At 41.5% G+C, this 17500-nt stretch overlaps 1 protein-coding gene across 10 annotated transcripts in view; it reads right to left on the reverse strand.

Moving 5' to 3' along the window:
• Eip63E (cyclin dependent kinase Eip63E) overlaps positions 1-17500 on the reverse strand; it is a 1395216-nt gene that overhangs the window by 47714 nt on the left and 1330002 nt on the right. For all 10 annotated transcript variants that reach the window (XM_076185578.1, XM_076185573.1, XM_076185581.1 and 7 more), the window contains one exon: positions 9777-9868. In XM_076185578.1, the coding sequence (XP_076041693.1) occupies positions 9777-9868 (92 nt within the window). The remainder of the gene's footprint in view (positions 1-9776; positions 9869-17500) is intronic.

Below are 17500 nucleotides of genomic sequence, written 5' to 3' on the forward strand. Positions count from 1 at the left end.
CACGGTCGTTGGGTTAAACGTCTTTGCCAAATGGAAATGTTGCCGTATTGAGAAAAAAGGGACGACAATGATAGGAAAAAAAAAAAAAAAAATCAAATCAACCACTCAGTCAGGGACTCAACCAAAAATTCTTATTCCATTAAAAATCCCTCATTTGTTGAAATGTGACGTTATAGATTATGCAGATGTCATTAACAGTTGATGTGTCCACTGAGCAAGAACGAGCGAGAAGTCATCATCACCGTTATTTTTCGTTAAGCAACACAACGGCGAAACGGAATTTCAAATATCAAAACCGTTATTTTCCGTTGTATATGTCGCAACGGCCAAACCGCACCTGGAACATTTGTCATTATCATAATTCTTTAAGAAATACTTTCTTTTTTATTGGAAAATCTTTTTATTTCCTTCATAAAAACACAGTTCTTACCTTTTTGGTTTTACCCTTGATGTCACGCACCATCAAGAAATAAATTTTTCGTTCCGCGAAGTTGGGATTTATGTGGACAAGTTTTTTCCAACAAACGTTTTTACTCTTTTCGTTGGAAGTGTTTTTATTTTTCAATGAATCGAAGTAATTAATAAAATATTTTTGCTATATATTTCTCTCTTTATACCTCTCTACTTATATATTTCGTTCTTACTGATGAGAAAAATATTGTAATTTCTTCGACCCAATCATGTTCTCTAACCTTTAGTGATTTTCTTTTTATCGTTGTTCTAATTGATTTATTATTTTTTCAAAGTATACCCTGGGCTAGAGACGTAAAGGCTATCTCCCTTTAGCCCCGGCGACGGCTCTTGTGGGCTTTATTCAGCTGAAGGATGGGACACCGACTGAAGCCCTTCAACCTGTTTAAGGAAAAACTTTCCTCAGAAGTGGAAGGGTTAACTCAATCGATCTTTTTTATCTCATCCTTTCCTACTGTTCTCACTTTTTCTCTCTTCGTTCTTTACCTCATCTATATTTCTCATTTCTCTCTCTCTCTCTGTCTCTTTCTCTCTCTCTCTCTCTCTCTCTTCATCCTCTTTACCAGTCACTTCCCTCCCCTTTCCTTCCTATTCTCCACCAATATTCCGACACTCCATCTCTCTCCTTTTCCCGACCATCGACCATACATATCCAGGATTCCATTTTCCTATTTTTCCCCCCAATTTTCATGCGCTATATTCAGCCTTTTTCTCTCCATTTACCCATTTCAATTCCTGCGCTAGGAAAAAAAAAATCTTTTACCACCCCTTATTATTTTAATTCTAATTACAGCCTATTCGTTTCTTTATTCCCCTTCCTTCCCCCTCCTCTTCTCAGCTCTTGACGGTGCGTTCCGTCCTCTTTCCTTCCTTCCCCCTTTTTCTCGTCTTCGCCTCAGTGATTACCTTGAATATCCCTCATGTCACACGTTACCATTTTCCTCCGGTTTTGCAATTTATTCTTATTCTAGTTCTTATATTTCTAATATCAATTCATATATTCAATTATTTATGCTGTATGCGTCGGATCTCCCATCAGTCTGAGACATAGCAGAGGTACAACAATTATATTAGAGACATGTGAGTACAAATCTATCCCATCGCTGCCACCATATTAACCCTTATGTATCCGTATTGGACTACACGGCATATGGATTAATGGGGCTAATCAAACTTCGATGTGCAATACGTTGTCTATTATGCATTCGTACAAAGAATGTGAGGTCTTGTAGTGACGGACACACACGCTTTAATCCCACGAAGGGTTTCTATGATTATATCATATAGGTAGCAGCGTCCAACTCCATCGATCTTCGACACTAAGCATTGCATCGGACTATGCTTAGCAAGCACTTGGTCTAGTGATGCTTAGACAACGAGGCTCTTTTGATATTGGAATGTTTTACCTGAGTATGGGGAGATTGGATAATGTTACTGATTCATATATTTATTTATTTGTTTACTTTACTTGTCTTTGCATCTCTTATTACTTATGTCGCGTGGTTTTCAATCATCTCTGGAAAAGACTTGGGACTGAAAGAGTATTTGATTCCTTAAGAAATTCTTCAGTCTAAACTTGAGCTGAATCAAATCCTTTAACTCTAGTCAGATCCTGAACCATGCAAACGTGCTGTAAGAGTCAAGACACCTAAATCCCCCCCCCACACACACACATCGTAGGGTGTAAGAAATACATCCTATCTGGCGCGTAGCTACATCTTTTTCCCTACGTGTTCGAGCCTTCAGAGCAATTGAAAGTCAACGGTAGTCGCCAGGGATCGTTTCGCCTCCCCTTCTCCCATTCCTCATCTCTTTCCTGGGTTCCTAGGCATTCACCAGTGTCCCTCCCACAGGATGTCCGGGACAGAGGCTGGGACTCGAAGCACTCTTCGTCAGAGAAACTCCCACTTCAACACATTTTTCCTCGTCGTTGCGCTTCTCTCATCACATTTCCTCCCTCCTCCTTCACTAACCTTTCCGATTCGTTGGCATTCTTTAATGATTTTGCCCTGGGTAGCGCCAAACGACCTCATTCAGGTCCCATTCAGCTGAGGGGCGTTTTCCGGCCTGAGGAAAGGAGCCCTCTCCCCCACGAAACTTCCTTCCTCTAAATGTTGAATGAAATCATCTGACCAGTGGGAACGGTGTCGAACTCATGAGCAGGTGGTTGTGAGTACGATATCTGAGGTCCACTGCATGCTTCTTGCGTTGGTTCCCGACAGCTTTGTCCAGGCGCGGAGGCGACCCAAACATCGGCTCAAAAAAAAAAAAAAAAAAAAAAAAAAAAAAAAAAAAAAAAAAAAAAAAAAAAAAAAAAAAAAAAAAAACAGGGCTTGGTCTACCAGGGGTTTTCCACTTCCCACTTCGTCGTGTACTCCCAGTTTCCTTTTTTTTATCTTCGGATTTCCTCCACCCTCATTAGAACCTACGGGGTCCTCTCCCACTCATTCTTCTAATTGAGTTTTCCATTCCCCCATCATTAGTGGGTTTCAGCACTTCTTCGGCAGATTTGAGACCAACATTGGAAGCCTACGCTTCGTGTTCCTGCGAGATGGACGTAGGGGAAAATCATCTCCCCGTCGATCGTCTTCAAATATCATCAACACTATCATCTCGATTTGGAAGTACAACCGCGAGGGGCTGGCATTCGGTCTTCGGGCCAGATCCTCTCATCTTTGCCTATCTTTCCCTATTTTTTTTTTTTTTTATATAGAGAACAAGGGCAAACGGAGACTGGATTCCTCATTCTATCAGTCGGCGGAAAAACAAAACAACAACACTCATACTGATAACTGATAAAGCACAAGACACACAGAACACCCCATCATTAGTGCGTCCCACAGTAACAATCCCTATAGAATAAAACAATACAACTTCACTGAGTAACTTCGTCGGGTATCTGAGGGACGCGGGTCTCCTGCAAGGAAGACCAGGAGCATTGGAATAACTGACTGACTGACTGATTGACTGACTGTCAACACAATCAACAGCCAATGTTTCTTCTTAGAGAAATCTATGGGACGGGTTGCAGGTCGTCAGTCAAACTTGATGTATTCTTTTCCCCGAGAGTTTTGAAGAAAAATTTCCAGCAGACCAAGAGAAGTTTCCAGCAGACCAAGAAAAGTTTCCAGCAGACAAAGAAAAGTTTCCAGCAGACCAAGAAAAGTTTCCAGCAGACCAAGAAAAGTTTCCAGCAGACCAAGAAAAGTTTCCAGCAGACAAAGAAAAGTTTCCAGCAGACCAAGAAAAGTTTCCAGCAGACCAAGAAAAGTTTCCAGCAGACCAAGAAAAGTTTCCAGCAGACAAAGAAACGTTTCCAGCAGACCAACCCTCTGGACGTTTGCGTCCCTTTCGAGGCGCTCCACCTTTCTTCTATCTGCCGGTGGGTGACTTTATCTAACTAAGGGAAACCCCCATCGCAGTGAACGGACAAGGAGGCACCTACACAACGAACCTAAGCTGTACATTGCAGCTCCTTTCTAAGTGCTCCGCCGACCTCGTTAAAAGACAAAAGGTCCTCTACTCTTGCACCTCCATTGTTGCCCCCCCCTTCTCTCTCTCTCTCTCTCTCTCTCTCTCTCTCTCTCTCTCTCTCTCTCTCTCTCTCTCCGGGTCCAACTAAGAATTCTCCCCCCTCTGCACCAAATACCCCCCCCACCACAGGTTCTTTCCCCCTCTTTCATCAGATTCCCTACTTGGGTTCCCCCATCCTCCTTCTTCCCCCACCACGCCCTCTTCCACCCAACACTTGTCTTTCCTGCTCTTCCTCCCTTCTTGCCTCGATGCCTTCATCTCATCCTCGACTTCCCCCCAGAGTATCACCCAGCTGCTTACATGCGACCTTTGGTGGTCCGGTGTATAGCGTGCTTTGGTTGTATTCAAGAATGTTGTTGAATCAAATCCTCTGGGCTGATTTTTTTTTTTCTGTGTAGGATGAATTTGTTCACAGAATTTTTCTAAAAATCTCCAAGACCACTCATATATATATATATATATATATATATATATATATATATATATATATATATATATATATATATATATATATATATATATATATATATATAATCAAATCCTCTGGGCTGACTTTTTTTTCTGTGTGGGATGAATTTGTCCACATATTTTTTCTAAAAATCTGGAAGAGCACTTGTATATATATATATATATATATATATATATATATATATATGTATACACATGTACATTATACTGTACATACATATATATATACACATTAATCTATCTATCTATCTATCTATATATATATATATATATATATATACATATATATATGTGTGTGTGTGTGTGTGTGTGTGTGTGTGTGTGTGTGTGTGTTCTGGTTAACGCTAGCAGGTTTCATTCAGCTTAGGGGAAGGACGTTGTGTGCTGAAAGGGTTATGCCAACATTCAACGATACTCATGCATGCTCGAGGGCCGTCGTCGTGATTGCGTGACGCGGCATCCACGTTCTGGACTTCCTAATGCCACGCCCATTACACACTAATCACCGTTCCAGCCACACCCCCCTTGTTGCCCTTTGGGTTCTCTCCTCGTAACTGTTAAGGTCCGAGTTCAATCCTCAATTGGTAATGGTGACTGCCACTTGCCCTGGCTGTTCAGTACAGAGGTCGAGGGTGATGGTTTCGGTTGCAGGGAAAGTCTAGTTGTGTTAAAATTCATCTTTATGTCCTTTGTCTTATGCAAGTTTCTGACATGTTTATGGCATGTTTTTGGACACTTTGCCACCATGTCTATGTTATGCTTACAATATGTGTCCAACATATTTGCGAATTTTTTTTTCAAAATGTCTCCATTATATTTAAAGTATGTCTCCGACATGTCTTCAACAAGTTTCTGACACGTTTCCAATTGTTTCTAAGAGATCTCTATTATGTCTTACACACGTCTGCAACACATCTCCGTTATACTTCCGATATGTCTCCGACATATCTTCAACACATTTCAGACAGCCTCTACGATAGTCGCAAACATATTTCTGTTATGTTTCCGGTACGTCTCCGACATGTCTCCAACACACCTCTCTTATGCTTCGAAATGTTTCAAACACGTTTCCGATACGTCTACTATAGTCTCCAACACATCTCCGTTATATTCATGGTACGTCTCCGACATGTCTCCAACACATCTCCGTTGTGTTTCCGATATGTCTCCGATATGTTTCCAACACGTTTCCGATACGTCTACTATAGTTTCCAACAAACCCCGTTATGTTCCTGGTATGTTTTCGACATGTCTCCAACACATCTCCGTTGTGTTTCCGATATGTCTCCGACATGTTTCCAACACGTTTCCGACACGTCTACTATAGTTTCCAACAAATCCCCGTTATATTCCTTGTATGTCTTCGACATGTCTCAAACACATCTCCGTTGTGTTTCCGATATGTCTCTGACATGTTTCAAACACGTTTCCGACACATCTACGATAGTTGGTATCTCTGTTATGTTTCTGGTATGTCTCCAACACACCTCTGTTGTGTTTTTGATACATCTCCGACATGTATTCACACGTTTCCGACACATCTACGAGTGTCCGACACATCTACGATAGTCTCCGACACACCTACGATAGTCTCCGACACATCTACGATAGTCTCCGACACATATACGATAGTCTCCGACACATCTACGATAGTCTCCGACACATCTACGATAGTCTCCGACACATCTACGATAGTCTCCGACACATCTACGATAGTCTCCGACACATCTACGATAGTCTCCGACACGTCTACGATAGTCTCCGACACGTCTACGATAGTCTCCGACACATCTACGATAGTCTCCGACACACCTACGATAGTCTCCGACACACCTACGATAGTCTCCGACACATCTACGATAGTCTCCGACACATCTACGATAGTCTCCGACACGTCTACGATAGTCTCCGACACATCTACGACAGTCTCCGACACATCTCCAACACATCTCCAACATACATCTCCAACACGCACCCTCGCAACCACGACTACTGTGCTGTTCAAGCGTCCGAGGCTAAATTTATTAGGTGCAGCACTTGGGCCTACAGACCTTCCAGCCCGATTAGTTTTACTATTTCTCTCTCCTGCGCCTTCTCTACTTGTTTCCGTTGTTGCTCTTCCTGCCGCTGGTTTCGTTGTTATTGCTTTTGTAGTGCTGTGTTGCTTTGTGTTGGTGTCGTTGTTTGTTTCGTTGTATGTTTCTTCGGTATGGGTGAGTTGTCGTTGGCTCTTTCGGTGTTTGTTTCTTCGTTATGGGTTTGTTGTTGTTGTCTATTTCGTTTTAACTGTTGTTGTTGTTATTGTCGTTGTTGTAACTTGTGTTGTTATTTCTTGGTGACCTAGCTCTGAGAGTGTAGAAATAGCATTTAGCACTGGTGTCGTTATTGATGTTGTTATCATTATTATTATTATTACTATTATTATTATTATTAATATTATTATTATTATTATTATTATTATTATTATTATTAATATTATTATTTTGGTTGTTGCTGTCCCCCTCCTTTCCTCCTCCTCTCCTTTTTCTTCCTCTTCCTCCTCTCTCTTCCCTCTTTCTCCTCCTCCTCCTCTCCCTCCTCCTTTTTACTTTTCCTCATTCCTCTGCTCCTCTTATTTCTTCATTTTACTTCACATTCTCTCTCTCTCTCTCTCTTTTTTCATCCTTCTCACAATCCTTCTTTCTTCCCCCTCCTTCTTCCTTCTCTCCTCCTCCTCTCCCTCCTCCTCTTCATCTTCCTCCTCCTCCTCTCCCTCCTCTTTCTCCTCTCCTCCTCCTCCTCACCTTCCTCCTCCTCTTTCTCCTTTCCTCCTCCTCCTCCTCTCCCTCCTCCTCTTCTTCCTCCTCTCATTTATCGCGAGTGTTTTCTTGCGCACATTCCCTCCCTCCCCCTCTCCCACTCCCTCCTCACACGCCCCTCGCTTCCACCCCCCCACCCACCCCCTCTTTACACTTTCTCTCTCCCTTGTCACTATTCATTACCGGTTCCCGGCTGTTTCATCATCATCATCATCATCATCATCATCATCATCATCATCATTATCATCATCACCATCATTATTATAATTATAATCATCATCATTACTATAATCATAATCATCATCACCATTCTCATCATTATCGTCATCACCACCATTATTTTAATCGTAACCATCACCATCATCATCTTCATTATCACCATCACCATCATTATTATAATCATCATCATCATCACCATCATTATTAGAATCATAACCATCATCATCACTATTATTATCATAATCATCACCATCATCATCATCATAAACATCATTATAAACATCATCATAGTCTCTATTACAATGATCTGATCTGTCATCACTAACGCCCTTACCTTCATCATCACCATAATTACCTTCAACGCAGTCTCTTTCAACACAAATATCACCATCACCATCTTCATTACCCGCATCACTATAATCACCACCACACCGTTACCATCACAATTACCGTCACCATCTCTAGTCACCACCACTACCGACAAACACCTTTTCGCCACTAGCGGAGCACCACGACGGTAAGCGCACAACCCTCATCACAAACTCAGCAGGTTCGATCATTAGGAGCCGCCCAGCGCCATTATGGTCACGTGATCAGGACTTCTCTCGCTTAAGTGATCTGACCTGAACTGAAACAAGGATGGGGGCACTTGACCCCGATGACGTCATCGACTGTTTTGGTGTTGATGAGGTGATTTTATTCAGTTCAATAGGGAACATCGATAAAATAACAAGCTCTCCGAAGCGTCCCATAAGTATAAAAGTCCGTGTATAAAATATCCGGTTACGTTTGAGTTGTTAGCTTTGTGATCAAGACCCTGCGGGTTGAAACGTTAAGGCGTAAAATTCCCCCATTTCTCCTCATCTACTTCTTTCACCTTCTATAATATATATATATATATATATATAGATATATATATATATATATATAGAGAGAGAGAGAGAGAGAGAGAGAGAGAGAGAGAGAGTGAAGAGAGAGAGAATGAAATTGAGAACAAGAGTGAAGGAAGGAAGGAAGGAAGGAAGGAAGGAGTAAAAATTCGTGAGAATACGATCAAATGAGAGGGTGGGTGGATGGGTGGGTGGGTGGAGGGTGTGGAGGGTGGAGCGATAAGGGTATAAATGGAAGAGAAAATGAAGTGGAGTTAGGGAAGGAAGTTAAGGACCCGGGAACGACGACGACGACATCCAAACAAGCTTGTTGACATCCATCTGAGCGAAATATTCAAGGCGACATTTCCTTATCGTTGACTCTATTTTCGCTACGATGAGGAACTTTATAAGTTTAGTTTTGGTCTACGCTGTTGGCGGGGTATCACACCAGTAGAGTTGTTTGTAAATATGAACGTGAAAACTCTCTCTTCCTCTCTCTCTCTCTCTCTCTGTCTGTCTCTCTCACTCTCTCTCTCTCTCTCTCTGTTGGCGGGGTATCACACCAGAAGCGTTGATGGTAAATATGAACGTGAAAACTCTTTTTCTCTCTCTCTCTCTCTCTCGCACTCTTTTTCTCTCTCTGTGTCTATCTCTCTCTCTTTCGTTCTTTCAGTGGATAGAGGGCATAATAATCAATCAACTTTTGACAGAAAAAAAAACGTAAAACGATTGCCTGGATTGTGTGGCACCTATCATTATCTTTTATTTTTTCATTATTTTCGTAAAGTCAGTCGATGTATTTGCTTTTTGCTGAAATCTGTAATCTAACAGAGGAAGAAACTCTAGTTCCCTGAGGAGTCTTCGCCAGCTTAAAGTGAACAGGTGAACAAGTGAACAAATGAACAAGTGAACAGGTTAGGAAGGTCCACGACTTACTTGCGTTTTGCTGAGATCGTTCCCTGAAGTGACAAGTGAACAAATGGACAAATGAACATGTGAACAAGTATATAAATGAACAAGTGAACAAATGGACAAATGAACAAGTGAACAAATGAACAAGTGAACAAATAAACAAATGAACCGGTGAACAAATGAACAAGTGAAAAAGTGAATAAATGAACGAATGAACAAGTGAACAACTGAACAACTGAACAAGTGAACAAATTGACAAGTAAACAAATGGACAAATGAACAAGTGAACAAATGAACGATGGTGACTGATGTGTGTGTGAACAAATGAACAAGTGAACAAATGGACAAGTGAACAAATGAACAACTGAACAGATGGATAAATGAACAGGTGAACAAATGAACGAGTGAACACTCGGACAAATGAACAAGTGAACAAATGAACGAGTGAACAAAAGAACAAATGAACAAGTGAACAGGTTGGTTGAGAAGGTCCACGACTTACTTGCTGTAGCCTTTGTACACTGTTGCGTAGGATCCTTCGCCCAGCTGGTCCAGCTTCATGTAAGCGTCTGTGTGGCCGAAGGGAGAATCACCCTGAAGAAGAAAAAGAACGAAATAGATCAATAAATAGATAAATTGATCAAATTATGAATAAATAGATAAACACATAAATGTTCACTATAAACCCACTATCGGGGAAATGATAACGGAAGTACAGGGAAACTGTATATTTCGACTACTATCTGTAGTCCTCTTCATTCTGCTGAAGAGGACTACAGATAGTAGTCGAAATATACAGTTTCCCTGTACTTTCGTTATTATTTCTTCGATAGTGGGTTTATAGTGAACTTTTACAAATGTGTTATAACATACCAATTTCCAAACACACAAATACATAAACACACAAATAAGTAAATAAATAATTAAATGCATAAATGAATAAACAAATAATAGATAAATAAATAGGTGAAGAAATAAATTAATAAATATATGATGAATAATAAACAAATGAATAAGTAACTAAAATGAACAGAAAATATGCAAATACGCATATTTTTTTTTCAATATTTCGTCCTTTACCTCGCTCTGCGAAGTGGCTGGACATGATAGCCTGATTACTCGGAGCAAGAGGACTTAAGACTTTATGGACCTGTTGACGTCACACGCTGACTGGCGGATCTGGTCCCTTTACGTACACATATCCACACTAAAAATATGACACACATACACACAAACATGTACACACACACACACACACACACACACACACACACACACACACATACACACACATACACACACACACACACACACACACACACACACAAACACACACACGCACGCACGCACACGTACAGGCACACACATTCCCTGAATGTGATGATGTAAACTCCGCAGCACAGAAGGGAAGGTAAATCATATTTTTTTGCTTTTAAAATGCTGATCTACGTCCGATGCATTTAGAGTTCAAAACAAACACTTTATTCTAAACTTAAATAGAAACGAATAAACGGATATATGAATGAACTAATAAACAGTGACGAGATGTTCCAGGTTAGACTTGATCGACTGATAAGCACGACAGGATGTAAACAGATATTACACACACACACATACATATATATTATATACACGCATGTATGTGTGTGTGTATGTAAGTGTGTGTGCGCATGTGTGTGTGTCTGTGTCTGTGCATATGCACGTGTGAGTATGCATGTGAGAGTGTGTGCGTGTATGTGCGTCTGTGTACGCATAAACCAAGCCTGGGAAGTGGAAAAGGTATATATTTGTATTTTACATTGAATTCACGTCAAAAGATACATGGCTATTTTCTCACACTCAGTCACTGTCCAAAGAGCCTCGATGCTCACGCGTCACCTGATGAAGTGCTATGCTAAGCATAGCCTGACGCAATACTAAGTGTCTTGTTTCATAGGGTTGGACGCTGCTATCTATATAGTGTAACCAACGAAGCCTTTCAATGGAATTGAGGCGTGTGCATCTGCTACTCCAAGAGCTCGAGGTTCTTGTACAAATGTACAGTAGACAAATATCGTATATCGGACTTTGACTAGCCCCATTAACCGTCCTAACACGTGGTCCAACGCGGATACAGATGATGGAAAATGAAGAACAAGAGATTGAAAAAAAAAAAAAGTGCTCATAGCTTGAGATCGGGAAGACTATATATATATATATATATATACACACATATATAAATATATATATATATATATATATATATATATATATATATATATATATGCAAGAGTAACCACTGGGAAAGAGAAACTAAACGAAGCAGAGCATTTCTCATTTCCAGTATTTACTCTTGCATACTTGAACACAAGTTACCAGAGTTTCTTATTAGCATATATATATATATATATATATATATATATATATAAATATATATATATATATATATATAGAGAGAGAGAGAGAGAGAGAACGAGAGAGAGAGAGAGAGAGAGAGAGGGAGAGAGAGAGAGAGAGAGAGGGAGAGAGAGAGAGAGAGAGGGAGAGAGAGAGAGAGAGAGAGAGAGAGAGAGAGAGAGAGAGAGAGAGAGAGAGAGAGAGAGAGAGAGAGAGAGAGAGAGAGAGAAGGTCCCTCTTCACGGCGTAAAAAAAAAAAAAAAAAAAATGCTCTCCACTATGGGACAAAAACACGTCTCCCCCTCTTCTGACAGGACGAAGACGAAATCCAATTCACTCATTAACATATGAGGGCGGAGTCTGTTCCAATTCAATTCACGTAAGCAATTCCGCCCCAATTACGTCACGTTAAATCTTTTATTAATTATGTAAGAATCCTATTTTGCATGCAACAGCAACACGAATTTTATCATGTCTGGATGAGGAGAATCAGATGGATCGCGTGGGAGGGAATGGAGCACTGGACGATGGATTGAACTGTGGAAGAGGGAGAGAGAGAGAGAGAGAGAGAGAGAGAGAGAGAGAGAGAGAGAGAGAACTACAAGGAGTTACAGGGATTCTCAGTCCATCAAAAGGTTTTACAGCCTATATCGAGGAGGTAGCGTTCAAAGGTTATCGGGTATTCACACAAGTTCTTACAATAATGTTTGTAGCACCTTCTCTAATCGACTTTTGAACTGCTCAACAGAGGAACTGTTTACTACGTCCTTTGGCAGTTTGTTCCAAGTGTTGTAGATTTGATAGGAAAAAAAAGTCACCAACTTTGTCACACGAGTAACTAGGAGGACTGAGCTTCCACCCAAGATTGCGAAGGGCATTCACGTTCAAGCTGAAGAGATGTCAATAGTCAATGTTATCAAATCCTTGAAGTATTTTGAAAACCGCTGTCAACCCTCCTCGCAATCTCCTGGTTTCTAGAGACAAGAGCCCTGTACCCTTGAGACGCCTCTGGTAGACCATGTGTCTAATGGCGGGAATAAGTTTCGTTGCTCGTGCCTGAGCTCGTTCTAGCCTCTGCACATCCATCCTCAAGTTCAGCGACCAGAACTGGACGGTGTATTCCACATGGGGACGAACTAGAGAATTGTAAAGCGTCAAGACTATTTCTTGGTTCGGGTTACGAAACTGTGAGAAAGTGAGAGAGAGAGAGAGAGAGAGAGAGAGAGAGAGAGAGAGAGAGAGAGAGAGAGAGAGAGAGAGAGAGAGAGAGAGAGACTGAGAGAGATAATGAGAGATATAAAGAAAGAGGGAGACAGAAAGAGGGAAAGAGAGACAGAGAAAGGGAGACAGAGAGAAAGAGAAAGAAAGAGAAAGAGAGACAGAGTGAGACAAAGAAAGAGAGATAGATAGATAGAGAGAGAGAGGAAGGGAAGAAGAAGAGGAAGAAGAGGGTGTTGCGGTTACCTGAAGTTAAAGGCAAGTGAGGGGAAATTTTGTGAGAGAAGCCTGGGTCGGGGAATAACTTCGTTAGGTGAGGGGAGAGGGCGTGCCGTGAGGGGAGTCGGGGGTCTAGGATGAGGGGAGAGGAGAGGAGGGCCGTGGAGGGGAGAGGAAGGGAGGGGAATGGGGAAGGAGGGAATTAGGGTGTGAGGGGAAGGAGAGGGAAGTGGAGGCAAGGGGATTAGAGGGGAGGAGGGAAGAGGAGAGGAAAGGATAGAAGATAGGAAAGGGGAAGGCAGAGGGGAAAGAGGAGGGGAAGGGAATGGGGGAAGGAATGGGAGGATCAGGGAGAGGAACGAGAGGGAAAGGAAGACAGGGGAAGGGATGGGAAGGGAGAGGAAGGGAGAGAAGGGGAGAAGAGTCGAAAGGAGGGGAAAGGAGGGGAGAGGAGGGGAAAGGAGGGGAGAGGAGGGGAGAGGAGGGGAAAGGAGGGAAGGAGATGGAAGGGAGTAGAGGTGACGTGAGATCTAGAAAAAAGAATATAAAACTGTGAGTGATAAGGGGAGGGGCGTAATTTGAGGGGAAACGAGGGGAGGGGAAGGGAGGGAGGGGGAGGGGAGGGGAGGGAGGAAATGCGAGGGTGGGAGAACGTGTGAGAACAAGTTGGAAATACGTGAGACGGAGGTGAGATAAGATGGAATCAGCAGAAGAGATTCAGTTGGCGGTGGTTTCCGGTCAAGCTGAATCCATTGAGATCCTGTACAAAGGATTACAAAAGAGGAACATGCCAACAGGTCGGATGCGAAAAAATTATAATATAAATAAATAAAATGGAAATTATAATATAAATAATAATAAATAAAATAAATAAATAAATGCATAGGTGTAATTAAATAATAAGCAAACAGGTAAATAGTAAATAATAATAAATTGACATTTAACTAATAATAAATGAAAACCAATCAAATAATAATAAACAGACAACAGCAAACAAATAAACAAATAATATAAATTAAATGACAATCCTTACAGCATCTTGCTTAGGTGTTGACCTTAAACAGTTTATTCTGGCTGACGCCTCACGAGTTGGTTTCTCCTTTCGTGTTACTTGTTACTAATACTAAAGGCTCTCCTTTGTTTCAGATGGCATTACAGATGGCGTGGTTTCTTCTTTCGTGTTACTTGTAACTAATACTAAAGGCTCTCCTTTGTTTCAGATGGCAAGACAGATGGCGTGGTTTCTCCTTTCGTGTTACTTGTTACTAATACTAAAGGGTTTCCTATGTTTCAGGTGGCATTACAGATCGCGTGGTTTCTTCTTTCGTGTTACTTGTTACTAATACTAAAGGCTCTCCTTTGTTTCAGATGGCATTACAGATGGCGTGGTTTCTTCTTTCGTGTTACTTGTTACTAATACTAAAGGCTCTCCTTTGTTGCAGATGGCAAGACAGATGGCGTGGTTTCTCCTTTCGTGTTACTTGTTACTAATACTAAAGGGTTTCCTATGTTTCAGGTGGCATTACAGATGGCGTGGTTTCTTCTTTCGTGTTACTTGTTACTAATACTAAAGGCTCTCCTATGTTTCAGATGGCAAGACAGATGGCGTGGTTTCTCCTTTCGTGTTACTTGTTACTAATACTAAAGGCACTCCTTTGTTTCAGATGACAAGACAGATGGCGTGGTTTCTACTTTCGTGTTACTTGTTACTAATACTAATGGCTCTCCTTTGTTTCAGATGTCATGATAGATGGCGTGGTTTCTACTTTCGTGTTACTTGTTACTAATACTAAAGGCTCTCCTTTGTTTCAGATGTCATGACAGATGGCGTGGTTTATCCTTTCGTGTTACTTGTTACTAATACTAAAGGCCCTCCTTGATTTCAGATGGCAAGACAGATGGCGTGGTTTCTCCTTTCGTGTTACTTGTTACTAATACTAAAAGCTTTCCTTTGTTGCAGATGGCATGGCAGAAGGCGTGGTTTCTCCTTTCGTGTTACTTGTTACTAACACTAAAGGCTCTCCTTTGTTTCAGATGGCATTACAGATGGCGTGGTTTCTCCTTTCGTGTTACTTGTTGCTAATACTAAAGGCTCTCCTTTGTTTCAGATGGCATGACAGATGGCGTGGTTTCTATTTTCGTGTTACTTGTTACTAATACTAAAGGCTCTCCTTTGTTTCAGATGGCATGACAGATGGCGTGGTTTCTCCTTTCGTGTTACTTGTTGCTAATACTAAAGGCACTCCTTTGTTTCAGATGGCATGACAAATGGCGTGATTTCTCCTTTCGTGTTACTTGTTACTAATACTAAAGGCTCTCCTATGTTTCAGATGGCATGACATGGCGTGCTCGCCCCGATGACGTCACTGATACAGTTTGGTCTGGTGAGCTGTCGATTTTATTCAGGTAAAGGTCATCACGACTCACATTTGTCGGGTCGCTATACTGTGCACATACAAACCTGATCCATGATATTCCTAGATTATGAAAATAAACTTTTATTTACTGAATATTTGAGAATTTTCTATATACACTAGTTCTCTCATAATCTATTTTCTTTTTGTAAATATTTGTCTAGTTACTGATTATTATCTAATATGGTTCAATTTACAGTTGTTATTTTGTAATAAATTTTATTTTTTGCAAGCAGAATTGTAATCATGCAACAACAATGAGGTATATACAGTGGTCCATATCCGAACTTACTGGGTCACAGGATCTTCGGATACGCGAGGTAAATATGCATAAATCATGTTCGGATAATGGCGAAGTTCGGATTAATGGCTGTTCGGATATGGGAGGATTTTTGCATAGATGTGTAATAATACATACTTGTATTAGACAATTGTCAGGCCCTGAAGTTAGTTTAATAGATTATTTTTTGGCTAAATCAATTATATTCGGATAATAACGAAGTTCGGATTAATGGCTGTTCGGATATGGGAGGGTTTTGTATAGATCTGCAAAGGCACGTATTTGTATTACACAACTGTCAGCCCCTGAAGTTAACCTGACAGATTGTTTTCTGGATAAATCCAGCCTATTTCATTCCACTGTGAAACCAAATCTCGAAATGAAGGGTTAAACTGATACCAGTTAACCTTACGATTAATATCGACATAAGAAAACAGACAAATCACATAAATCTCATCAATGGATAAAAACAAATCATATAAACCCGCGTTATAATTTCATTACGAGAAACATGCTTTTGTCACAAGATAATTATTAAGAACACAAGAACATAAGGATGAAGGAGACTGCAAGAGACCATAAGGCCTACACTAGGCAGCTCCGTATCCATCACCACCTGTCATCCCCATCCATAAAGTTGTCTAATCGTTTCTTAAAACAACTGATAGTTTCAGCGCTTATTACATGGTTACTAAGTTTATTCCATTCGTCGACCACCCTATTAGTAAACCAATTCTTGCCTATTTCCTTTTTAAATCTAAATTTGTCCAGTTTATAACCATTACTGCGAGAAAGCGAACACAGAGTATATTTCCGAAATTCACACAGAACGAAACTTGGGAAATGAATTCGCGCCCGATCTGAAATAGACCTTGAAGGACTGTCGGGGGTGTGGGCGTGGGCGTGGGGGTCCTGTATCACGTTCTGGTTGGGCGTGAGATGATAAGAGGCGACGGGAGATAAGGAGTGGCACCCGTGACCTGTGTGGAGGCGCCGTGAGATACGAAGGAAGGCCAAATGGGGTGAGAGGAGGAACGGAAGGAGAATAGGAGGAAAGGAGGAGAGGAGGAAACGAGGAGAGGAGGAAAAGAAGACAGGAAGAAAGGAGCAGAGGACGAAAAGAGAAGAGAGACGAAAGGAGTAGAGGAGGAAAGGAGGAGAGGAGGAAAGGAAGAGAAAACGAGGTGATGAAAAGAAGACAGGAGGAAAGGCGCAGAGGACGAAAAGAGAAGAGGAACGAAAGGAGAAGAGGAGGAAAGGAGGAGAGGAGGAAAGGAGGAGAAAAGGAAAGGAGGAGAGGAGGAAACGAGGAGGTGATGGAAAGAAGACAGGATGAAAGGCGCAGAGGACGAAAAGAGAAGAGGGACGAAAGGAGAAGAGGAGGAAAGGAGGAGAGGAGGAAAGGAGGAGAAAAGGAAAGGAGGAGAGGAGGAAACGAGGAGATGATGAAAAGAAGACAGGAGGAAAGGAGCAGAGGACAAAAAGAGAAGAGGGACGAAAGGAGAAGAGGAGGAAAGGAGGAGAGGAGGAAAGGAGGAGAGGAGGAAAGGAGGAGAGGAGGAAACGAGGAGGTGATGAAAAGAAGACAAGAGGAAAGAAGCAGAGGACGAAAAGAGAAGAGGGACGAAAGGAGAAGAGGAGGAAAGGAGAAGAGGAGGAAAGGAGGAGAGGATGAAAGGAGGAGAAAAGGAAAGGAGGAGAGGAGGAAACGAGGAGGTG

Source organism: Oratosquilla oratoria, chromosome 5, assembly GCF_046742065.1.
Source record: "Oratosquilla oratoria isolate Oo_2021 chromosome 5, ASM4674206v1, whole genome shotgun sequence".
In the NCBI taxonomy this organism is placed as follows: domain Eukaryota; kingdom Metazoa; phylum Arthropoda; class Malacostraca; order Stomatopoda; family Squillidae; genus Oratosquilla; species Oratosquilla oratoria.